Source organism: Bufo gargarizans, chromosome 3 (assembly GCF_014858855.1).
Source record: "Bufo gargarizans isolate SCDJY-AF-19 chromosome 3, ASM1485885v1, whole genome shotgun sequence".
Classification (NCBI taxonomy): domain Eukaryota; kingdom Metazoa; phylum Chordata; class Amphibia; order Anura; family Bufonidae; genus Bufo; species Bufo gargarizans.
Window position 1 is genome coordinate 517,488,915 of NC_058082.1, and position 19,352 is coordinate 517,508,266.

The following is a 19,352-nucleotide window of genomic DNA, read 5'->3' on the forward strand; positions in this document are numbered from 1 at the left end:
TGGCTTCAGTTCCTTGCTTGGTCCTCCTGTGTTCACATGCTTCCAAGACTGCTGCTGCTTCTGGTTCCTGATCCTGGCCTCGTCTGACTACCCCGTTGGTTCCTGATTCCGGCTTCGTCTGACTACCCCGTTGGTTCCTGATCCTGGCTTCGTCTGACTACCCTTCTGGTTCCTGACCTCTGTCTCCGCAAGACCCCGCTTCGGTTTAGCCATCCGCTTGGACTTTGCTTACGGCTTGCTCTTCAATAAAACCTTCTTATTTTCCACTTATCTCTTGTTGTACGTCTGGTTCATGGTTCCTTGACAGGGGGGCAGTAATGTTTCTTTAGGATAGTATTTGGGGGTATGGGGGGGGGGGGTTGAGGTTTTGGCATAGAAAGCAGCAGGATAACACTGTGGGGACTCCAGTTGGGGGATAATGATAGAAAGTGAGGAAGCTAAGATGTCTGTGTGTCACACTCTGCAGAGACGAGGCGGCTGAGAGAAGTTGTCCAGACCGAGAAGATGATGACAGAGAGGAGACGTCACCTGGAGGCCCTGGATGTAACAGGTAAGTGCCGCTGTATAGCAAGTACAGCATAGTGCGGGGGGGGGGGGGGGGGGGGGCATATTTATTGGGGCTTGTGCCCCGGATCTTTTGAGACCCTAGCAACGCCCCTGCATGACACTTCTCAAAAGTACTCCTGATCCACTGAGCTAGTGGCATTACTTGTTCTCTGGCTCTTATCGAGGCCCTTAATGTTGAAGAAACAGGACTTAGATTTTCTGAAGGTATCTGTCTTTTGGATATATACAGGTGAAACTCGAAAAATTTGAATATCGTTTAAAGTTCATTTATTTCAGTAATGCAACCTAAAAGGTGAAACTAACATACGAGATAGACCTTTATTTGTTATAATTTGGATGATTATGGCTTACAGTTTATGAAACCCCAAAGTCACAATCTCAGGTACCCTTTGCTCAGGGTATATGGATTAATTAGCTGACTAGAGTGTGACACTTTGAGCCTAGAATATTGAACCTTTTCACAAAATTCTAATTTTAAGCTGCATTAATGCAATTCCTTTTAATTTGCATTACTGAAATAAATGGACTTTTGCACGGTATTCAAAATTTTTGAGTTTCACCTGTATGCCAAGACAGCCCATCTGTCATCAAGAGTTCCATTCTTCCTGTTCCATCATTTGTGGATCTGGAAACAAAAACAGGACAACCACCAGGGTAATGTACAGTACTTAGGGGGTCTTTCATTAAGACCAGCGTTTTAGACGCCAATCTTAATAACCCCTGCGCTGGCAGTGGATCCGCCGAAGTTATGTAGAGTCGCCAGCCTCTAAATAACTTTGACGCATCCATCTTCAGTCTACATCTACACCTAAAACATAAAATATAAACATTAAAAAAAAGACTAAAAAAAAATCTTTGTGCCTCAATCTGCGACAGATATACTCCAGAAAACTGGCTTATATCAGTTAGTTACCCCCTTAAGTTTATGGAATTTTAGGCAGCAAACCAGGCACCGTTCATAAAATAATTCTGTAGTTCAGTAGGATCTTTTCGCTAAGCACCCCTCTTAAACATCTTGATGCAATTGGCTCAGTCAGATTCAGAGTGCCCTTGCTTGGAATTGGGCCACACTCGGCCATGATCAATTTCAGTAAAAAGTTCAGAACATGAGAACCTTATAGTTATGTTGTTTTCCCCAATGCATAGTGATAATGCACTCAGTAACATCACAATAATGGAATAATGTGCGCAGAGAAATTCCGGCACAGGCATAATGTGCACAATAATGGAATAATGTGCACAATAATGGAATAATGTGCGCAGAGAAATTCCGGCACAGGCATAATGTGCACAATAATGGAATAATGTGCGCAGAGAAATTTCGGCACAGGCATAATGTGCACAATAATGGAATAATGTGCGCAGAGAAATTCCGGCACAGGCATAATGTGCACATAGGACAATAATAAGACTCACCGTGATATCATAAAAGTATGATAATACACATGGTGATGTGCAGAAATAAACCAATGATGTCCCAGCATTGATGTAGTGTAAAAAGTAATGCACTCTTCCATTGTCCATATACGTCACTAACTGTATATACTCAATGGAGATGGGCCCCATAGCAGCTGACATGCCTGCTACCCTAGTAGTTACGCCTGTGGGTATAAGATTCTTTCAATATTCTATCCACTTTCCTATCCACAGGTTCCTTCAGGCATGGTGGCTTTTCTAAGAACACAACTTATATGGATTGTTTTGCCTCGGCTAATTCAACTTTAGGAGGCATTTACACGACCGTATGTATTTTACTGTCCGCAAAACATGGACCCACAAAATATGGATGACGTCCATGTGATGTCCGTGTTGCATCTGTTTTTGTTTTTTTTATTGCATATTTTGTGGCCAAGATTAGGACAAACATATGGAAGCAGAAAACTCACTGATCATCCGTGTGGTTTCTGCATCCATATTTCTCTTCCACAAAAAGGTAGAACATGTCCTGTACTTGACTGCACCATGTGGACCACAGTCCCATTGGAGTCACACATATTTTGTGAATCCATGTTTTACTGACTGCAAAATACATACGGTCCTGTGAATGCCCCCTTAGAGAATTTTCATCTAATCTAGTCATTCATCTAATACTTGGTGACCAAGAAACAGCCTCTCCTTGTTTTTTATTTATTCTGCAACTTCTGTTCCGTCGCTACAGTATCTTTACCCAACAATAATTTATGCAGTCTGTCTTTTGCACATGAAAGAGCATGCTTAAGGATCATCTGAATCGGAACATTTTTTTTTTCTGATGAGAAGAGGTATATAGTTCCACAGAATAATGAGCAGATGACTTTCTGGCCCTTTAGAACTGCAAGAGGATTTTACTTCTAAAAAATTGATGACCTATTCAAGCACAGCACCTACTTATATAGAAGTATGGGCCTCCCATCCAAACCAGAACCCAGCTTAGCGTTCCATAGCTGGCCTGTACAGGACTCAAAGGCTGCAGAAACAGATAATCTTAAAACCAAGACAAAAATTCCCTGGTTTCATTTTGCAGAGTAAGGCCTCATGCACGCGACCTCAAATCGCGGATCCACAAAACACGGATGGCATCCATGCGCGTTCCGAAATTTGCGGAACGGCACGGACAGCCTTCAATATAAATGCCTATTCTTGTCCGCAAAGCGCGGACAAGAATAGGGCATGTTATATTTTTTTAGCGGGGCCACGGAACGGAGCAACGGATGTGGACAGCACACGGAGTGCTGTCCGCATCTTTTGCGGCCCCATTGAAGTGAATGGGTCCGCATCAGAGCCGCCAAAACGGCGGCTCGGATGCGGACCCAAACAACGGCCGTGTGCATGAGGCCTAAATCGTATATAATGAACAGGTAGTGCAGACATCAAAAGCTAAGTCTTCTGGTAAAGGCTGCTGGCAATCACTGCAATGTATGAATTTCCAAGACCTCTTCTTGGAGAGTCCATGACAGCCAAACATCCATCTACATCAAGAAAACATACACAGTATGACTTTTTCAGGATTATTAACCATGATGCTGGTCCATTTTTATATAATGCAATACAATGAAATAACTGAAAACATATGTAATTGGAGCAGTGCGCGATTATTTGTGGATGATATGTGAGATGATGCGTATACGTCCAGTACTCGAGGACTGCAGCTCCCAAATCACTTCAGTAGAAGGTATATTTCTGATTCCCCCCTACAAGACTATGGGGGAGATTTATCAGACTGGTGTAAAGTAGAACTGGAATAGTTGCCCATAACAACCAATCAGATTCCACCTTTTATTTTTCACAGCTCCAAAATTAAAGGTGGAATCTGATTGGTTGCTATAAGCAACTATTCCAGTTCTTCTTTACACCAATTTGATAAATCTCCCCCATAGTCTTGTAGGGGACATCCCTGAGTCAGAAATATACCTTCTACGGAAAATCCGGGACTGAAATCCAGAGAAATCCTTATTTATATTTAATGCAAATTAGGATGCCGGAAGTCTGGCACTGTCAATCAACCATGAGATAAAGGTGCTGGGTGGTAAATCTGGGGGATGGTGCACTGGCATCCTAATTTTGCATCAGTATTGGAAAGGCCGTCAGGTCTGGATTTTTGGAATGAAAACCAAATCTGATCGCAATAAACCACCACCTCCAATGGATTTTCTCCCATATAACCTGTTTGCTAATATTATTATATTATTATAGCTGCATTTTAATATAATAAGGTTAATTGCTTCTTCTCATATTTTATCTCCACAGCCTTGTTTACCAATGAGGTAAGAATCCCTTTCTTATCTTTACTGTTGTATCTCTCCTCTTATTGTAAGATGTGTTGTGTAGGGTTAGGTGACCCCCAAATAAGAATTTTACAATTCTGTTGCTTCAACAATTTAAAGGGGTTCTCCGGGAACTAAGATAATTAAAATGATTAAATATTACTTTATTGTAAATACATTCTCAAATACCTTTATTAGTTATATTGGCTCATTTTGTCTAGGGAGCAATCATTATGAGAAATAAAATGGCTGTCATCATATTAGTACACACATAACCTGTCCTGACTTCACACAACTCATGTAAAAGAGCTGCCTCATCCTCCTCTCTGCTCTGCTTCTCAGGGATTATTATCCTGAATACAGCTGATAAGATCTTCAACTGAATCTATGTAGGAATGGAGTTCATGAGGAGACATGAAGTACAGAGAGGAGGGTGGGGAGTGGGTTAATGCGCAGCAGCACTTGTATGCAGTCTCCATTACTACAGCCCCACATTACCACAGTATGTCCTGTCCTTTCTCTCTGTAATTCGCGTCTCCTCATGGACTCCATTCCTACAGAGATTCAACGGAGGATCTTATCATCTATATTCAGGATCATAATCCCCGACAAGTAGGATAGGAGGATGATGCAGCTCTTTAGCTCAGTTTTGTGAAGTAACTCCTGTGTCCTCCTGTGTGATTAGGACAGGTTTTGTGTGTACTAATAGGACGGCGGCCATTTTATTTCTCCTAATGATTGCTCCCCAGACAAAACAAGCCATTATAACTAATGAAAGGTATTTGGGAATATATTTATAATAAAGCAATACATAGGTATTTTCATTTTCTTTATTACCGGAGAACCCCTTTAACGTTAATATAAAGGCTCGTAATTTCCCATTGGAAGGTACAATACTAAAAAGGGATTTCCAGGACTTAGATATTGATGATCATCATTACCAGATCATGGAGTCCGACTTCTATATCTATATATATTTTTCGGAAAGATAATTGGGGAGGCAAAGAGATAGTTGGGGGCTGAAAGAACATTTGGCCTGCAGTTGTCACATATGCAATGCCAGCTGTATATCTTATGTATGATAAGGCTTTTATATGTGACAATACTTTATAATGTAATTAGAAATTGGACAGTATTGTGTTCCGTGTACCTTAGGGGTCGATCTCCATTATCTCAGGTACTGCAGTTCAGAATTACTAGAGATTTTTATCTGATCAAGTCAGTGATCTATTAAGATTTAGATCTTTTATATAAAATGAATGGGGCTGTTAAAGCAGTCAGGAAAGTACACACTAAATTGGTGCCCTTTATGTGTGCCCTGTGCCCTTGTCTCTTGTCATAAAGCAGCAAATCCTTTGGAGACCAATTTATTTGCACTCACTAGAGGAACAATTAAAATCTTGGGTTATCAATCACACATCACTAGCACCTATTACCCCTACTCGTACAGCTACAGAACTAGTGATATTACAAAATATATCATTTATAGAAAGCCAACATTTAGCTGTTAATACAATTTAATTGAGTTAATGTGTTGCAACAATGTGAACAATGGAACGATTACTCCGTGTGCATGGAGTTGAAAATTACTTTTAATTTTCTTATAAATTAATTTAGAGCATTTTTCCAGTTTATTATAAACATAATAGGAATGACTCATTAATATAAAATCAAGATATTTTAACAAGACTACATGTGATCTATATTTTGGTGTCTACAGTGGCTTACTAAAGCCTGCAAGTGTGATTGCCAGGGAGGAAGTGGATCAACATCGAGAATGACTGCATTGGATTGTATGCCAGGTAATAAAGTACTGAAATGTTGCAACTATCCATGAATTAAATCCTTGCCCTCAACCAGTAGGTTTGTGATGGCGTGCCAGTGGGCAGTGCAGATTTTACTCATTTTTTTTTAAAGTTTTCTGTCACTAAGATGAATATTACACTTAAAGGGCATCTGTCAGCAGATTTGTACCTATGAAACCCGCATTGCTGAGAAAAATGCTGTTTTTATATATGCAAATGAGCCTCTAAGAGCAACGGGGGCATTGAGGTTAGACCTAGAGCAGTGATGCTCAACCTGCGGCCCCCAGCTGTTGCAAAACTACAACTCCCAGCATGCCTGGACAGCCTACAGCTATTAGGGCATGCTAGGAGTAGTTGTTTTGCAATGGCTGGAGGGCCGCAGGTCGAGCATCCCTGACCTAGAGGCTCTACTCTCTCTGCAACTGCTGCACCCACTGCACTGAGAGAGCCAAGCGTAAATATGTTTTCACGGTCAATAAAATTCAGCGAGCGCAAAACCTCTAGGTGTAACGGCAACGCCCTCATTGCTCCTAGAGGTTAATTTGCATATATTAAAACATCATTTTTTCCCAACAATGCAGACGCATATGTACATAGGACCAACACAGATGTCTTCAGCTGCCAAGCGAACAGGTCAACCAGAGGTACATATCTGCTGACAGATGCCCATTAAAGGGGTTATCTCACTTCAGCAAATGTCTTTTTATTATGTAGAGAAAGTTAACACAAGGCACTTACTAATGTATTGTGATTGTCCATATTACCTCTTTTGCTGGTTTGATTCATTTTTCAATCACATTATACACTACATGTTTCCAGGAGTTAAAGAGGACCTTCCATGGGATTATGGGTTACAAACAGGTATGCTTACCAGATAGGGCGGCCCCTACAGATGCAAGCACTTTTTCTTTTCTTTCCCTAAAATACCCCTCTGTTCCGCCGCTGTATCCCCCACTGTTTTTTGGCATCTGATATGTTAATTTAGACCATCGGTACAAGGAGGAGACATTAGGTTTTCTTAATGGGCGTCTCCGTCTCCCTGGCCGTAGCGTGGTCCAATTGCAGTGGAGCGCGTCACAGCCAGGGACAAAAAACAGGGAGACGCCCCTTGAGAAAACCAAATGTCTCCTCCTCCCTGTACGGATGATCTAAATTAACATATCAGGTGCCAAAAACAGCAGGGGACACAGCAGCGGAACGGAGGGGTATTTATTTTAAAAATGAAAGTGCTTGCACCTGTAGGGGCCGCCCTATGTGTTAAGCATACCAGTTTGTAACCCATAATCCCATGAAAGGTCCTCTTTGAGGCCACCACTGCAGCACAGATATAAAGTGGCTGGGGCGGGAGTAGATGCACATGCACTCCTATGTGAGCTCCCATGGTGTCGGCCACTAGAGATGGCCACACTTTTTCCTATAGTGTGCAAGCACGGCCACCGATGCTGGATAGGAGGTTGGGCATAACCCCCATATATTCATTTATGTAGTACATTCAGCATTTATCCATATATTCTAGGTTTGCACAGCACTGTTGCATGGTGTTTGCTTTTACTTTTGTAGTTTCGGCCATGGCGATGCACATCTGCCCGTTCACTTCATTTTATAGGATGTTTAAACAAACCGTTCTTTTGACTTATCAGCATGCGTTTGGAGATGTTGCTGTCTCCATTTTGGTCATGTACTCCTAACTAACCCATCCTTTCCACAGGAAATTAGTGCAATATATGGCGAGAGTCTGCTCTCCCTGAATAATTGGAGTCCTGCTGGCCCAGAGAGAGGTAACATATAGGGCAGACACGGTATACATGTGAAGCCTGCTCTCCCTACATTAGTTTGAGGCCAGTTGGCCCAGAGAGAGGTAACATATAGGGTAGTTTCCCATCCAGAAAAAGGTCATCTTGCTATGGGGGATGGGCACAAATGATTTTGATCCAAATATATTTGATAAGTACCTCTTATTAATTTATATAAAGGGTGGCTCATAAAAAAGGAGCCCACCTCCAATATCTCCAAATCAAACTGCCTCATAGTAAATCTGTCTTAGTTGCCCATAGCAACCAATCAGAGCTCAGCTTTCAGCCTACAGGGCTCTGAAAAAATGAAAGCTGAGCTCTGATTGGTTGCTATGGACAACTAAGAGAGGTTTACTATTAGGCAGTTTGACTTAGAGATGTTGGAGATGGGCTACTTTTTTGTATGTCGCCCAGAAGTGAATAGCATTGTTTCATATATTCTGTTTGGAGAGTGCTGTTGCATTGTGTTTGCTTTTACTTTTACTTTTACTATTTGCATAGTCACATAGCTGTGGTTCACCTGATTAAAATGTTATTTTTATTTTGTTGATCCAAAGCTCCGTTCCCGAGTTATGATACTTGTTCTTAATATGCAAATTAGGCCTTTGGTGCAAGGAAGGCGTCACTATTGCTCTTGCTGTATCCAAGAGCCACTCATTTCTAGGGCCAGCCTCTCCCTTACAGAGAGCTGGATAGGGAGGTCGCTGTTGACAGGGTTGTCTCGTGATAATAACTCTTGTCCACATGTCCTATTAAATCATCAATCACTGTGATAAATCTAAAAATTACACAGTACCAGAAAATCTGCCCCACTGTTTATGAGCGGCTGCCATTATGGCTGATGGAATTGTTATATGGGCAGTCATTGATTTGAAGGGCCACCATGTAATCCTGTCCACACTTTCCTCTGGTAAAATCAGCTGTTTCCCAGGGGAGTGCTTGGAGCAGGGTCTGAGGTATCCAGGAGAGCGCCCTCAAGTCCTCCAGACAACCGATTTAACCACCTCCGGACCGCCTAACGCACATGTGCGTTCCGGAGGTGGCAGCCCTGCGCACAGTCACGCATATATGCGTCATCTCGGCGAGACGCGAGATTTCCTGTGAACGCGCACACACAGGCGCGCGCGCTCACAGGAACGGAAGGTAAGCGAGTGGATCTCCAGCCTGCCAGCGGCGATCGCTCGCTGGCAGGCTGGAGATCCGAATTTTTTAACCCCTAACAGGTATATTAGACGCTGTTTTCATAACAGCATCTAATATACCTCCTACCTGGTCCTCTGGTGGTCCCTTTTGTTAGGATCGACCACCAGAGGACTCAGGTAGGTCAGTACAGTCGCACCAAACACCACACTACACTACACTACACCCCCCCCGTCACTTATTAACCCCTTATAAACCCCTGATCACCCATGATCACCCCATATAAACTCCCTGATCACCCCCCTGTCATTGATCACCGCCCTGTCATTGATCACCCCCCTGTCAGGCTCCGTTCAGACGTCCGTATGATTTTTACGGATCCACGGATACATGGATCGGATCCGCAAAAAGCATACGGACGTCTGAATGGAGCCTTACAGGGGGGTGATCAATGACAGGCGGGTGATCACCCATATACACTCCCTGATCACCCCCTGTCATTGATCACCCCCCTGTCATTGATCACTCCCCTGTAAGGCTCCATTCAGACGTCCGCATGATTTTTACGGATCCATGGATACATGGATCGGATCCGCAAAACACATGCGGACGTCTGAATGGAGCCTTACAGGGGGTGATCAATGACAGGCGGGTGATCACCCATATACACTCCCTGATCACCCCCCTGTCATTGATAACCCCCCTGTAAGGCTCCATTCAGACGTCCGCATGCGTTCTGTGGATCCGATACATGTATCCATGGATCCGTAAAAAATCATGCGGATGTCTGAATGGAGCCTTACAGGGGGGGTGATCAGTGACAGGGGGGTGATCACCCTGATTACCCTGATCACCCCCTGTCATTGATAACCCCCCTGTAAGGATCCATTCAGACGTCCGCATGCGTTCTGTGGATCCGATACACGTATCCATGGATCCGTAAAAAATCATGCGGATGTCTGAATGGAGCCTTACAGGGGGGGTGATCAGTGACAGGGGGGTGATCACCCTGATTACCCTGATCACCCCCTGTCATTGATAACACCCCTGTAAGGCTCCATTCAGACGTCCGCATGAGTTCTGTGGATCCGATACATGTATCCATGGATCCGTAAAAAATCATGCGGATGTCTGAATGGAGCCTTACAGGGGGGGTGATCAGTGACAGGGGGGTGATCACCCTGATTACCCTGATCACCCCCTGTCATTGATAACCCCCCTGTAAGGATCCATTCAGACGTCCGCATGCGTTCTGTGGATCCGATACATGTATCCATGGATCCGTAAAAAATCATGCGGATGTCTGAATGGAGCCTTACAGGGGGGGTGATCAGTGACAGGGGGGTGATCACCCTGATTACCCTGATCACCCCCATCACCCCCTGTCATTGATAACCCCCCTGTAAGGCTCCATTCAGACGTTTTGTGGATCCGATCCATGTATCCATGGATCCGTAAAAAATCATGCGGATGTCTGAATGGAGCCTTACAGGGGGGGTGATCAATGACAGGGGGGTGATCAGGGAGTCTATATGGGTGATCACCCCCCTGTCATTGATGCGTGAGGGGTATGGTGACAAAAAATAAAAAAATTCTAGGAACTCGCCATGCCCCTCACGGAATACCTTGGGGTGTCTTCTTTCCAAAATGGGGTCACTTGTGGCGTAGTTATACTGCTCTGGCAATTTAGGGGCCCAAATGTGTGAGAAGTACCTTGCAATCAAAATGTGTAAAAAATGGCCTGCAAAATCTGAAAGGTGCACTTTGGAATATGTGCCCCTTTGCCCACCTTGGCAGCAAAAAAGTGTGACACATCTGGTATCGCCGTACTCAGGAGAAGTTGGGGAATGTGTTTTGGGGTGTCATTTTACATATACCCATGCTGGGTGAGAGAAATATCTTGGCAAAAGACAACTTTTCCCATTTTTTTATACAAAGTTGGCATTTGACCAAGATATTTTTCTCACCCAGCATGGGTATATGTAAAATGACACCCCAAAACACATTCCCCAACTTCTCCTGAGTACGGCGATACCAGATGTGTCACACTTTTTTGCTGCCAAGGTGGGCAAAGGGGCACATATTCCAAAGTGCACCTTTCGGATTTTGCAGGGCATTTTTTACACATTTTGATTGCAAAGTTCTTCTCACACATTTGGGCCCCTAAATTGCCAGGGCAGTATAACTACCCCACAAGTGACCCCATTTTGGAAAGAAGACACCCCAAGGTATTCCGTGAGGGGCATAGTGAGTTCCTAGAATTTTTAATTTTTTGTCGCAAGTTAGTGGAATATGAGACTTTGTAAGAAAAAATAAAAAAAATAAAATCATCATCATTTTCCGCTAACTTGTGACAAAAAATAAAAAGTTCTATGAACTCACTATGCCCATCAGCGAATACCTTACGGTGTCTACTTTCCGAAATGGGGTCATTTGTGGGGGTTTTCTACTGTTTGGGCATTGTAGAACCTCAGGAATCATGACAGGTGCTCAGAAAGTCAGAGCTGTTTCAAAAAGCGGAAATTCACATTTTTGTACCATAGTTTGTAAATGCTATAACTTTTACCCAAACCATTTTTTTTTTTTTGCCCAAACATTTTTTTTTTATCAAAGACATGTAGAACAATAAATTTGGCGAAAAATGTATATATGGATGTCGTTTTTTTTGCAAAATTTTACAGCTGAAAGTGAAAAATGTCATTTTTTTGCAAAAAAATCGTTACATTTTGATTAATAACAAAAAAAGTAAAAATGTCAGCAGCAATAAAATACCACCAAATGTAAGCTCTATTAGTGAGAAGAAAAGGAGGTAAAATTCATTTGGGTGGTAAGTTGCATGACCGAGCGATAAACGGTGAAAGGAGTGTAGTGCCGAAGTGTAAAAAGTGCTCTGGTCATGAAGGGGGTTTCACCTAGCGGGGCTGAAGTGGTTAAAAAGGTACACCCATATGAGCCTTTCATAGTGGAAATGAGAATAACCTGCGTAAGCACTAGCTGACTGGAATTGTGGAAACATCCAAGCCAGCGCTGTTTCAGCATCTTCCATGGCAGTTAATGGGAAGTGTCAAACAGCCCGGTAACTTGGGAGTTACAGAAATAGTGCAGCCAGGTGTATTACCCTGTTGTGTAGCTCCTGTTCACTACTATGCGGGTCACAGAAACCGCACCGACCAACCCTCTCCGCCATTTATACAGAAAGTGCTTACTCTGGTTATTCCCATCTCATCCACAAAGAGCTGAGATGGGAATTACCGTTTAAGCTTTTAAGTGTATAATTGTTCCCGGTATGCTCATTTCCAGTCTTGTCTGTTTTTCAGAATGTCCTTATCATAAGCCTATGGGCTTTGAATCGGGAGCTGTCACAGCAGATCAGATCAATTGCTCCAACCAGGATCAGTACACAGGCTGGTATTCATCCTGGACTGCCAACAAGGCACGGCTTAATGGCCAAGGATTTGGGTAAGCCAGTCCATGGTAGAGCACGCTCTGACCTATTATAAATACAGAGATCTATAGGCACATAGATGGAGGTAGTAGCAATGAATTTCAGTACACTGCTTTAAAGGGAACCTGTCACCGGGATTTTGTGTATAGAGCTGAGGACATGGGTTGCTAGACGGCCGCTAGCACATCCGCAATACCCAGTCCCCATAGCTCTGTGTGCCTTTATTGTGTCAAAAAAACGATTTGATACATATGCAAATTAACCTGAGAGGAGTCCTGTATGTGAGATGAGTCACAGGTTAATTTGCATATGTTTCAAATCGTTTTTTTTTTTACACAATAAAAGCACACAGAGCTATGGGGGCTGGATATTGCAGATGTGCTAGCGGCGATCTAGCAACCCAGCTCTTTACCCAAAATCCAGGTGACAGGTTCCCTTTAAAGGAAGTCTTTCACCAAATATGACCATTACAGACCACTCAGATCAGGTTCTCCATTACTTTCCCCAGATTACTATGGTACCTTTCATATTGCAGTCCTTTGCCGATTTGCTCCAAAAATATACCATATGGTAATTAGGTTCTGAAGGTGCCCAGGGTCGGCGTTCATGCGGCCAGTGCTTGGGCCCCTCTGCGCTTTGCTTACCAACCCCCTCCTCTATCACCCCTCTGGCCCGCCCTTGTTTAATCTGATTACCTCCTCGTCTCTGTCTGAAATCCGGCGTCCTCGCCGCTCCACACACTCCCGGCGAGTGAACACTGGATTGCCCATTATGGGCAGAGGAACAGGGACTTTCAATGCGCAAGCGCCAGCCTGCGCAACCCGATCCAGCCGGCGGAGGCACGGGATTTCAGACAGAGAGGTGGAGGTAATCAGATTAAACAAGGGCGGGCCAGAGGGGTGAAAGAGGAGGGGTTTGGTAAACAAAGTGCAGAGGGGCCTGGGCACCGGCCGCATGAACGCCGACCCTGGGCACCTTCAGAACCTAATTACCATATGGTATAAAAGTGTTTTTTGGAGCAAATCGGCAATGGACTGCAATATGAAAGGTAACAGTAATTTGGGGAAAGTAATGGAGAACCTGATCTGAGTGGTCTGTAATGGTCATATTTGGTGAAAGACTCCCTTTAACTTCGGCTTGTACAACACTAGGAGTAGTAAAATGAACAAAATGGGTCAAAGCATGAACATTTCCATTTTTTTTTAAATTGAAATTATTTGGTATCTGTATAAGGCCTCATGCACACGAACACATTTTTGGTCTGCAGCATTTTTTGTGGATCGGTTTCAGACCAAATACGACATCCGTATGTCTGTTCTGCCGTCCCACAGAAAGGATAGAGCGTATCCTATCCTTGTCCATTTTGCGGACAAGAATACACATTTTTAACATTGGGCGGGTCATGCGGAATGGAAAGATATGGGGTGCATATGGCCGGTATCCAGGTTTTGTGGATCTGCAATCTGCAGACCGCAATACGGATACTGACGTGTGCATGAGACTTAAAGGACGTGAAGGAAACTGATTCCTTCTTGCAGTCTTCAGTGTTAGGGCTTATGCACACGAACGTGTTTTGCGGTCTGAAAATTGTGGATACACAAAACACGGATGCCACCAGTGTGCGTTCTGCAATTTGTGGAACGGAATAGGCGGCCCATTATAGAAATGCCTATTCTTGTCTGCAAAACAGACAAGAATAGGACACGATCTAGAATTTTTGCAGGGCCACAGAAGGGAGCAACGGATGCGGATAGCACACGGAGTGCTGTCTCCATTTTTTGCGGCCCTATTGAAGTGAATGAGTCTGCATACAAGCAGCAAAAAATGCGGCTCGGATGCGGAATCAAACCACGCTCGTGTGAATGCGCCCTCAGGGCAGAGACACATGTAGCAGTGTCTACACATGGCCAGAAACTCCTCTCACATGCAGAGTGAGTTTTTCAAATTGATAGGTCACACAAATCCGTGCGGCCACAAACATCATTGTTAATGATCACAAGGTTTTGCAGGTAAAACTATATCACTACCGGAAAAACGGTGCCTCCATGAAGTATCAATTAGGAGACTGCGCCCAGTGCAAATAGCCGGGGTTTTTACTACATGCAGTCACTGCTAGGTGTGTCCTCGCTGCATTTCTATTACCATATGATAATTATGGGTTTTCTGGTGTTAAGCATTGTATAATGAGCCCTGCAACGTTCTAATAGACTTTCTGATTGGCAAGATCTCTGCTTGCCATCAGTAAAAGGGAACATTCTTGTTTAGATTTAGAGGCTGAATACCTGTACAGATCTAATGCTTCTCATTGCTGAGAACTTCAGTACCCGTGTCTAATTTTCTGCAGTGGCACCTGCCATATGTGTGGAGCTCTCAATGATGTCCAGGATCGCAGAAAGCATCTAGGCAGTAAATAAGCAGATTTTATAGGGAACCTGTCAGGAGATTCGTGCTGCATGAAACGCTGACAGGTTCCCTTGTTGCAAACAGCTAAAATAGCATAAAAGTGACTAGGAATGGGGTGACGTGTCCTCTGCATGGGCCCGCTAGATTGACAGGTCTCTCCTTGTATTCAGATAAGGAGAAATGTCACTTCATGTTCTGTAGAGACAACAGTCAGTATAAGGCCCCTTTCACACGAGCGAGTTTTCCGCGCGGGTGTAATGCGTGACGTGAACGCATAGCACCCGCACTGAATCCTGACCCATTCATTTCAATGGGTCTGTGCACATGAGCTTTTTTTTTTTCACACAATGCAATCGCAGACAAAACTGACTGAACTTGCTTGCAAAATGGTGCGAGTTTCACTAAACGCACCCTGAACGCTTCCGGACCTAATCCGCCACGCTCGTGTGAAAGGGGCCTAACGCTTCGCTCTCTCTCTGTAAATGAAGGTGCGCATGGCTGTCCAAATTCCAAGACAATGGGCAGTGGCTTCAAATCGATCTCAAAGAATTAAAAGTTATTTCTGGAATTATGACACAAGGAAGATGTGATACAGATGAATGGATGACGAAATACAGCGTCCAGTACAAAATTAACGACAGCTTGAACTGGGTTTACTACAAAGATCAAACTGGAAACAACCGTGTAAGTACTCACTACTGTTACTACGGACTATGGACTAATGGCAGCTTACATAAATATAGAGGTACAAGGCAGAGCAAAGAGAAGGAATGGACAAAATGTCTTGGGCTACAAGGTGCTGAACTCAGAATTGCTCTCTATCTCACCCAATAAGCAATGCCAAGAGAGCTTGCTGCAATTCTGATAGGGAAGTGGAAGAGTAATTTACACCGTGCTGCAGTGGATGGTTGGAGGGAGAGTCCATCTCCTCATCCTGCACAGAGGATGCACCAACTGCCTGATGGTTATCCTTGCGCCTATCTGCACCAATTTAACATAAATCTTTCCAAAGTGGACCTGTCACCACTCCTGACATGTCTGTTTTAGTAAATACTTGTATTCCATAAGGCCCCCATTAATGACCCCCAGTATTAATAATGAACCATTAGTGGCCCATAGTATTAATAAGGCTTCCATTAATGGCCCCCAGTATTAATAATGCCCCATAAGTGGTCCATAGTATTAATAAGGCTTCCATTATTGGCCCCCAGTAAATTAATGCCCCCATTAGTGCCCCCCTAGTATTATTTTTCCTCCATTAGTGGCTCCCAGTATAATTAATGCCCCCTTCTCCACTCTTCTTGTGCAAAAATATAATTAAAAAAATAAAACTCGCCTGATTCATTTGATCGCGCCACATTGAACACTCGCTGCTCACTGGATGCGCAGGACAAGACCTGCGCTCCAGCGTGATGATGTTTCGCAGGTTCTGTTGCTTCCAGTCAATGCTGCGAAATGTCATCAGGCTGGACTGACCTAAGCCCTTGAGGTGGCGCATATTTATGGCTAGTGCCACACACCTCTACTGATGACGTGTAGTCCAGCTTGTTACTCAAACAGAGCATTACAATTACTGTCCAATACCAATCAACATCTTGTCAAAGGTATATCCAAAGTGTTGAAACACTAGTATCAGAGGCTACCTGTGGTGTCCTAAATACACTTCCATGTTTTTATGTTAAAATGGTTATCCGTGAAATGATAATGATGACCTATCCTCATTGAATAACTCAGTAGCTATAGTAAATGTTTCATTACATGCAATTACAAGTATTCGGATCTAGGTACTGGTTTGAAAACTGTGGAATATTTTTTGTGGGACAACCCCTGTGAGTGGTATCGGCACTGCAACATTGTCAACAGCAACCCATAGTAACATAGTAATAGATTTTTTATATATATTTTTTCAATCGTGGCAAAGCTAATCTGGCAAAGCTCATCTGTTCCAGTAGAGAATAGCCTGGATTCTGGATCGAGCGGGGATTTGGCTGGACAAAAATTACTGCACATAACAGTTTTTGTCAGGCAGAAACCTAGGAGTGGCCATATCCCCGCCAGATTCCATTATACTCAATGGGGTCCAGTGGTGAGTGGCACTATCCAGGTATGCCGGATCCAGAGAACTCCTGTAGGCTGTTCTCTTCCGGATGAGCATTGTCGCCTGTGTGAAATTAGGATACTTTCACACCAGCGATAGGAGACATCCAACAAGCTGGAATGCTATAACATTTGTCCAGCCAAATCCTGGCATATTTGTCGGGGAGTGGTCGGATCTCTGCCTGTTCCCATTATAGTCAATGGTGTCCGGTGGACAGGCGGCACTTTCTGGCTATGCTGGATGCAGAGAACTCTAGCTGGCTGTTCTCTGCCGGAAAAACCTGCCTGATGTCTCTTGTGCTCATGTGAAACTAGCCTTAGGCTGAGTTCACACGAGCGTGACAGATTAGGTCCGGATGCGTTCAGGGTGCGTTCAGTTAAACTCGCACCATTTTGCAAACAAGTTCAGTCAGTTTTGGCTGCAATTGCGTTTAGTTGTTCAGTTTTTTCCGCGCGGGTGCAATGCGTTTTGATGCGTTTTTCCCACGCGTGATAAAAAACTGAAGGTTTACAAACAACATCTCCTAGCAACCATCAGTGAAAAACGCATTGCATCCGCACTTGCTTGCAGATGCAATGCGTTATTAACGCAGCCCCATTCACTTCTAAGGCTGGTTTCACACGGGCGTTGCGGAAAAATGTGCGGGTGCGTTGCGGAAACACCCGCGATTTTTCCGCGCGAGTGCAAAACATTGTCATGCGTTTTGCACTCGCGTGAGAAAAATCGCGCATGTTTGGTACCCAAACCCGAACTTCTTCAAAGAAGTTCGGGCTTGGGATTGATGTTCTGTAGATTCTATTATTTTCCCTTATAACATGGTTATAAGGGAAAATAATAGCATTCTGAATACAGAATGCTTAGTATAATAGCGCTGGAAGGGTTAAAAAAATAATAAAAACGTTAACTCACCTTATCCCCATGATCGTGTAGTTCCCGGTCGGTCTGTTCGGTCTGTTCTTTAGCTGTGGGCTTGGGCTGAATGACCTTTGGTGATGTCAGATCACATGCTCCAATCACATGGTCCATCACCATGGTGATGGAGCATGTGATCTGACATCACCACAGGTCCTTTAGTCACAGCTAAAGAAGAGACCGACCGGGAACTAGGCGATCATGGGGATAAGGTGAGTTAACTTTTTTATTTTTTTTAACCCTCCCAGCACTATTATACTAAGCATTCTGTAGTCAGAATGCTATTATTTTCCCTTATAACCATGTTATAAGGGAAAATAATACAGTGAATAGACTGTCACCTAGAACCCATGCGTGGAAATCGCACCGCATCCGCACTTGCTTGCGGATGCTTGCGATTTTCACGCAACCCCATTCATTTCTATGGGACCTGCGTTACGTGAAAAACGCAGAATATAGAACATGCTGCGATTTTCACGCAACGCATAAGTGTTGCGTGAAAATCACCGCTCATGTGCACAGCCCCATAGAAATGAATGGGTCAGGATTCAGTGCGGGTGCAATGCGTTCAACTCACGCATCGCACCCGCACGGAAATCTCGCCCGTGTGAAAGGGGCCTAAGGAGCCAGGGCTGCGTGAAAAACGCAGAATATAGAACATGCTGCGATTTTAAAGCATTGCAGAAGTGATGCATGAAAAAAACCGCTCATGTGCACAGCCCCATTGAAATGAATGGGTCAGGATTCAGTGCAGGTGCAATGCGTTCACCTACTGCATTGCACCCGCGCGGAAATCTCGCCCGTGTGAACGCAGCCTTAGATTGCTGTGTGCTTGCTATGTATGAACAAAGTGACAGCATATAAAATATAATTTTCTTTCTTACTAGGTTTTTTATGGAAATTCAGATCGGACATCTACAGTACAGAATTTCCTGCGACCACCAATCATATCCCGTTATATAAGACTCATCCCATTGGGTTGGCATGTCCGCATAGCTATCCGACTTGAGCTGCTGGAATGCATGAGCAAATGTAGCTAAACTGCTGACAACTTCTTGTATAAATCAGATAACCGAAATCTAAATAATGTTGGATGAAGTCATAAAGTTTTAGTTGCAGCTAAGTCACTTGGAATATTTTTGTTTTGTGAATGGCATGTAGTTATGAATAAAAGATAAAATAAAAAAGATAAAAGTTCAAGATGAGCAATATGAATATATATTCATTGAAAATAAAAATAAACACCGGTTTCTGCAAAAATATGTTTTATCTGGGCTTGCGCTCTTTGTTGGGGTATTAGAATAAAGACTGTAAAGGACTGTAGAATATACTGTGCGTGTACACATGGGGCATTGAGTGGACGTCATTTACATCATCATCATGGAAACGTAAACATATAACTGTTGCTGTTCATGCCATTCAGGATGCAGAGGGTGGTTTGGGTCA

At 43.6% G+C, this 19,352-nt stretch overlaps 1 protein-coding gene across 1 annotated transcript; it reads left to right on the forward strand.

Moving 5' to 3' along the window:
- The first annotated feature begins 496 nt into the window (after window positions 1-496).
- Window positions 497-19,106, forward strand: RS1 (retinoschisin 1). The gene is made up of 6 exons (XM_044288076.1): window positions 497-550; window positions 4,294-4,310; window positions 6,031-6,112; window positions 12,366-12,507; window positions 15,385-15,580; window positions 18,794-19,106. Exons 1-6 carry the CDS (start codon window positions 505-507, stop codon window positions 18,944-18,946), a joined length of 636 nt encoding a protein of 211 aa, XP_044144011.1. The 5' UTR covers window positions 497-504; the 3' UTR covers window positions 18,947-19,106.
- Window positions 19,107-19,352: the final 246 nt, after the last annotated feature.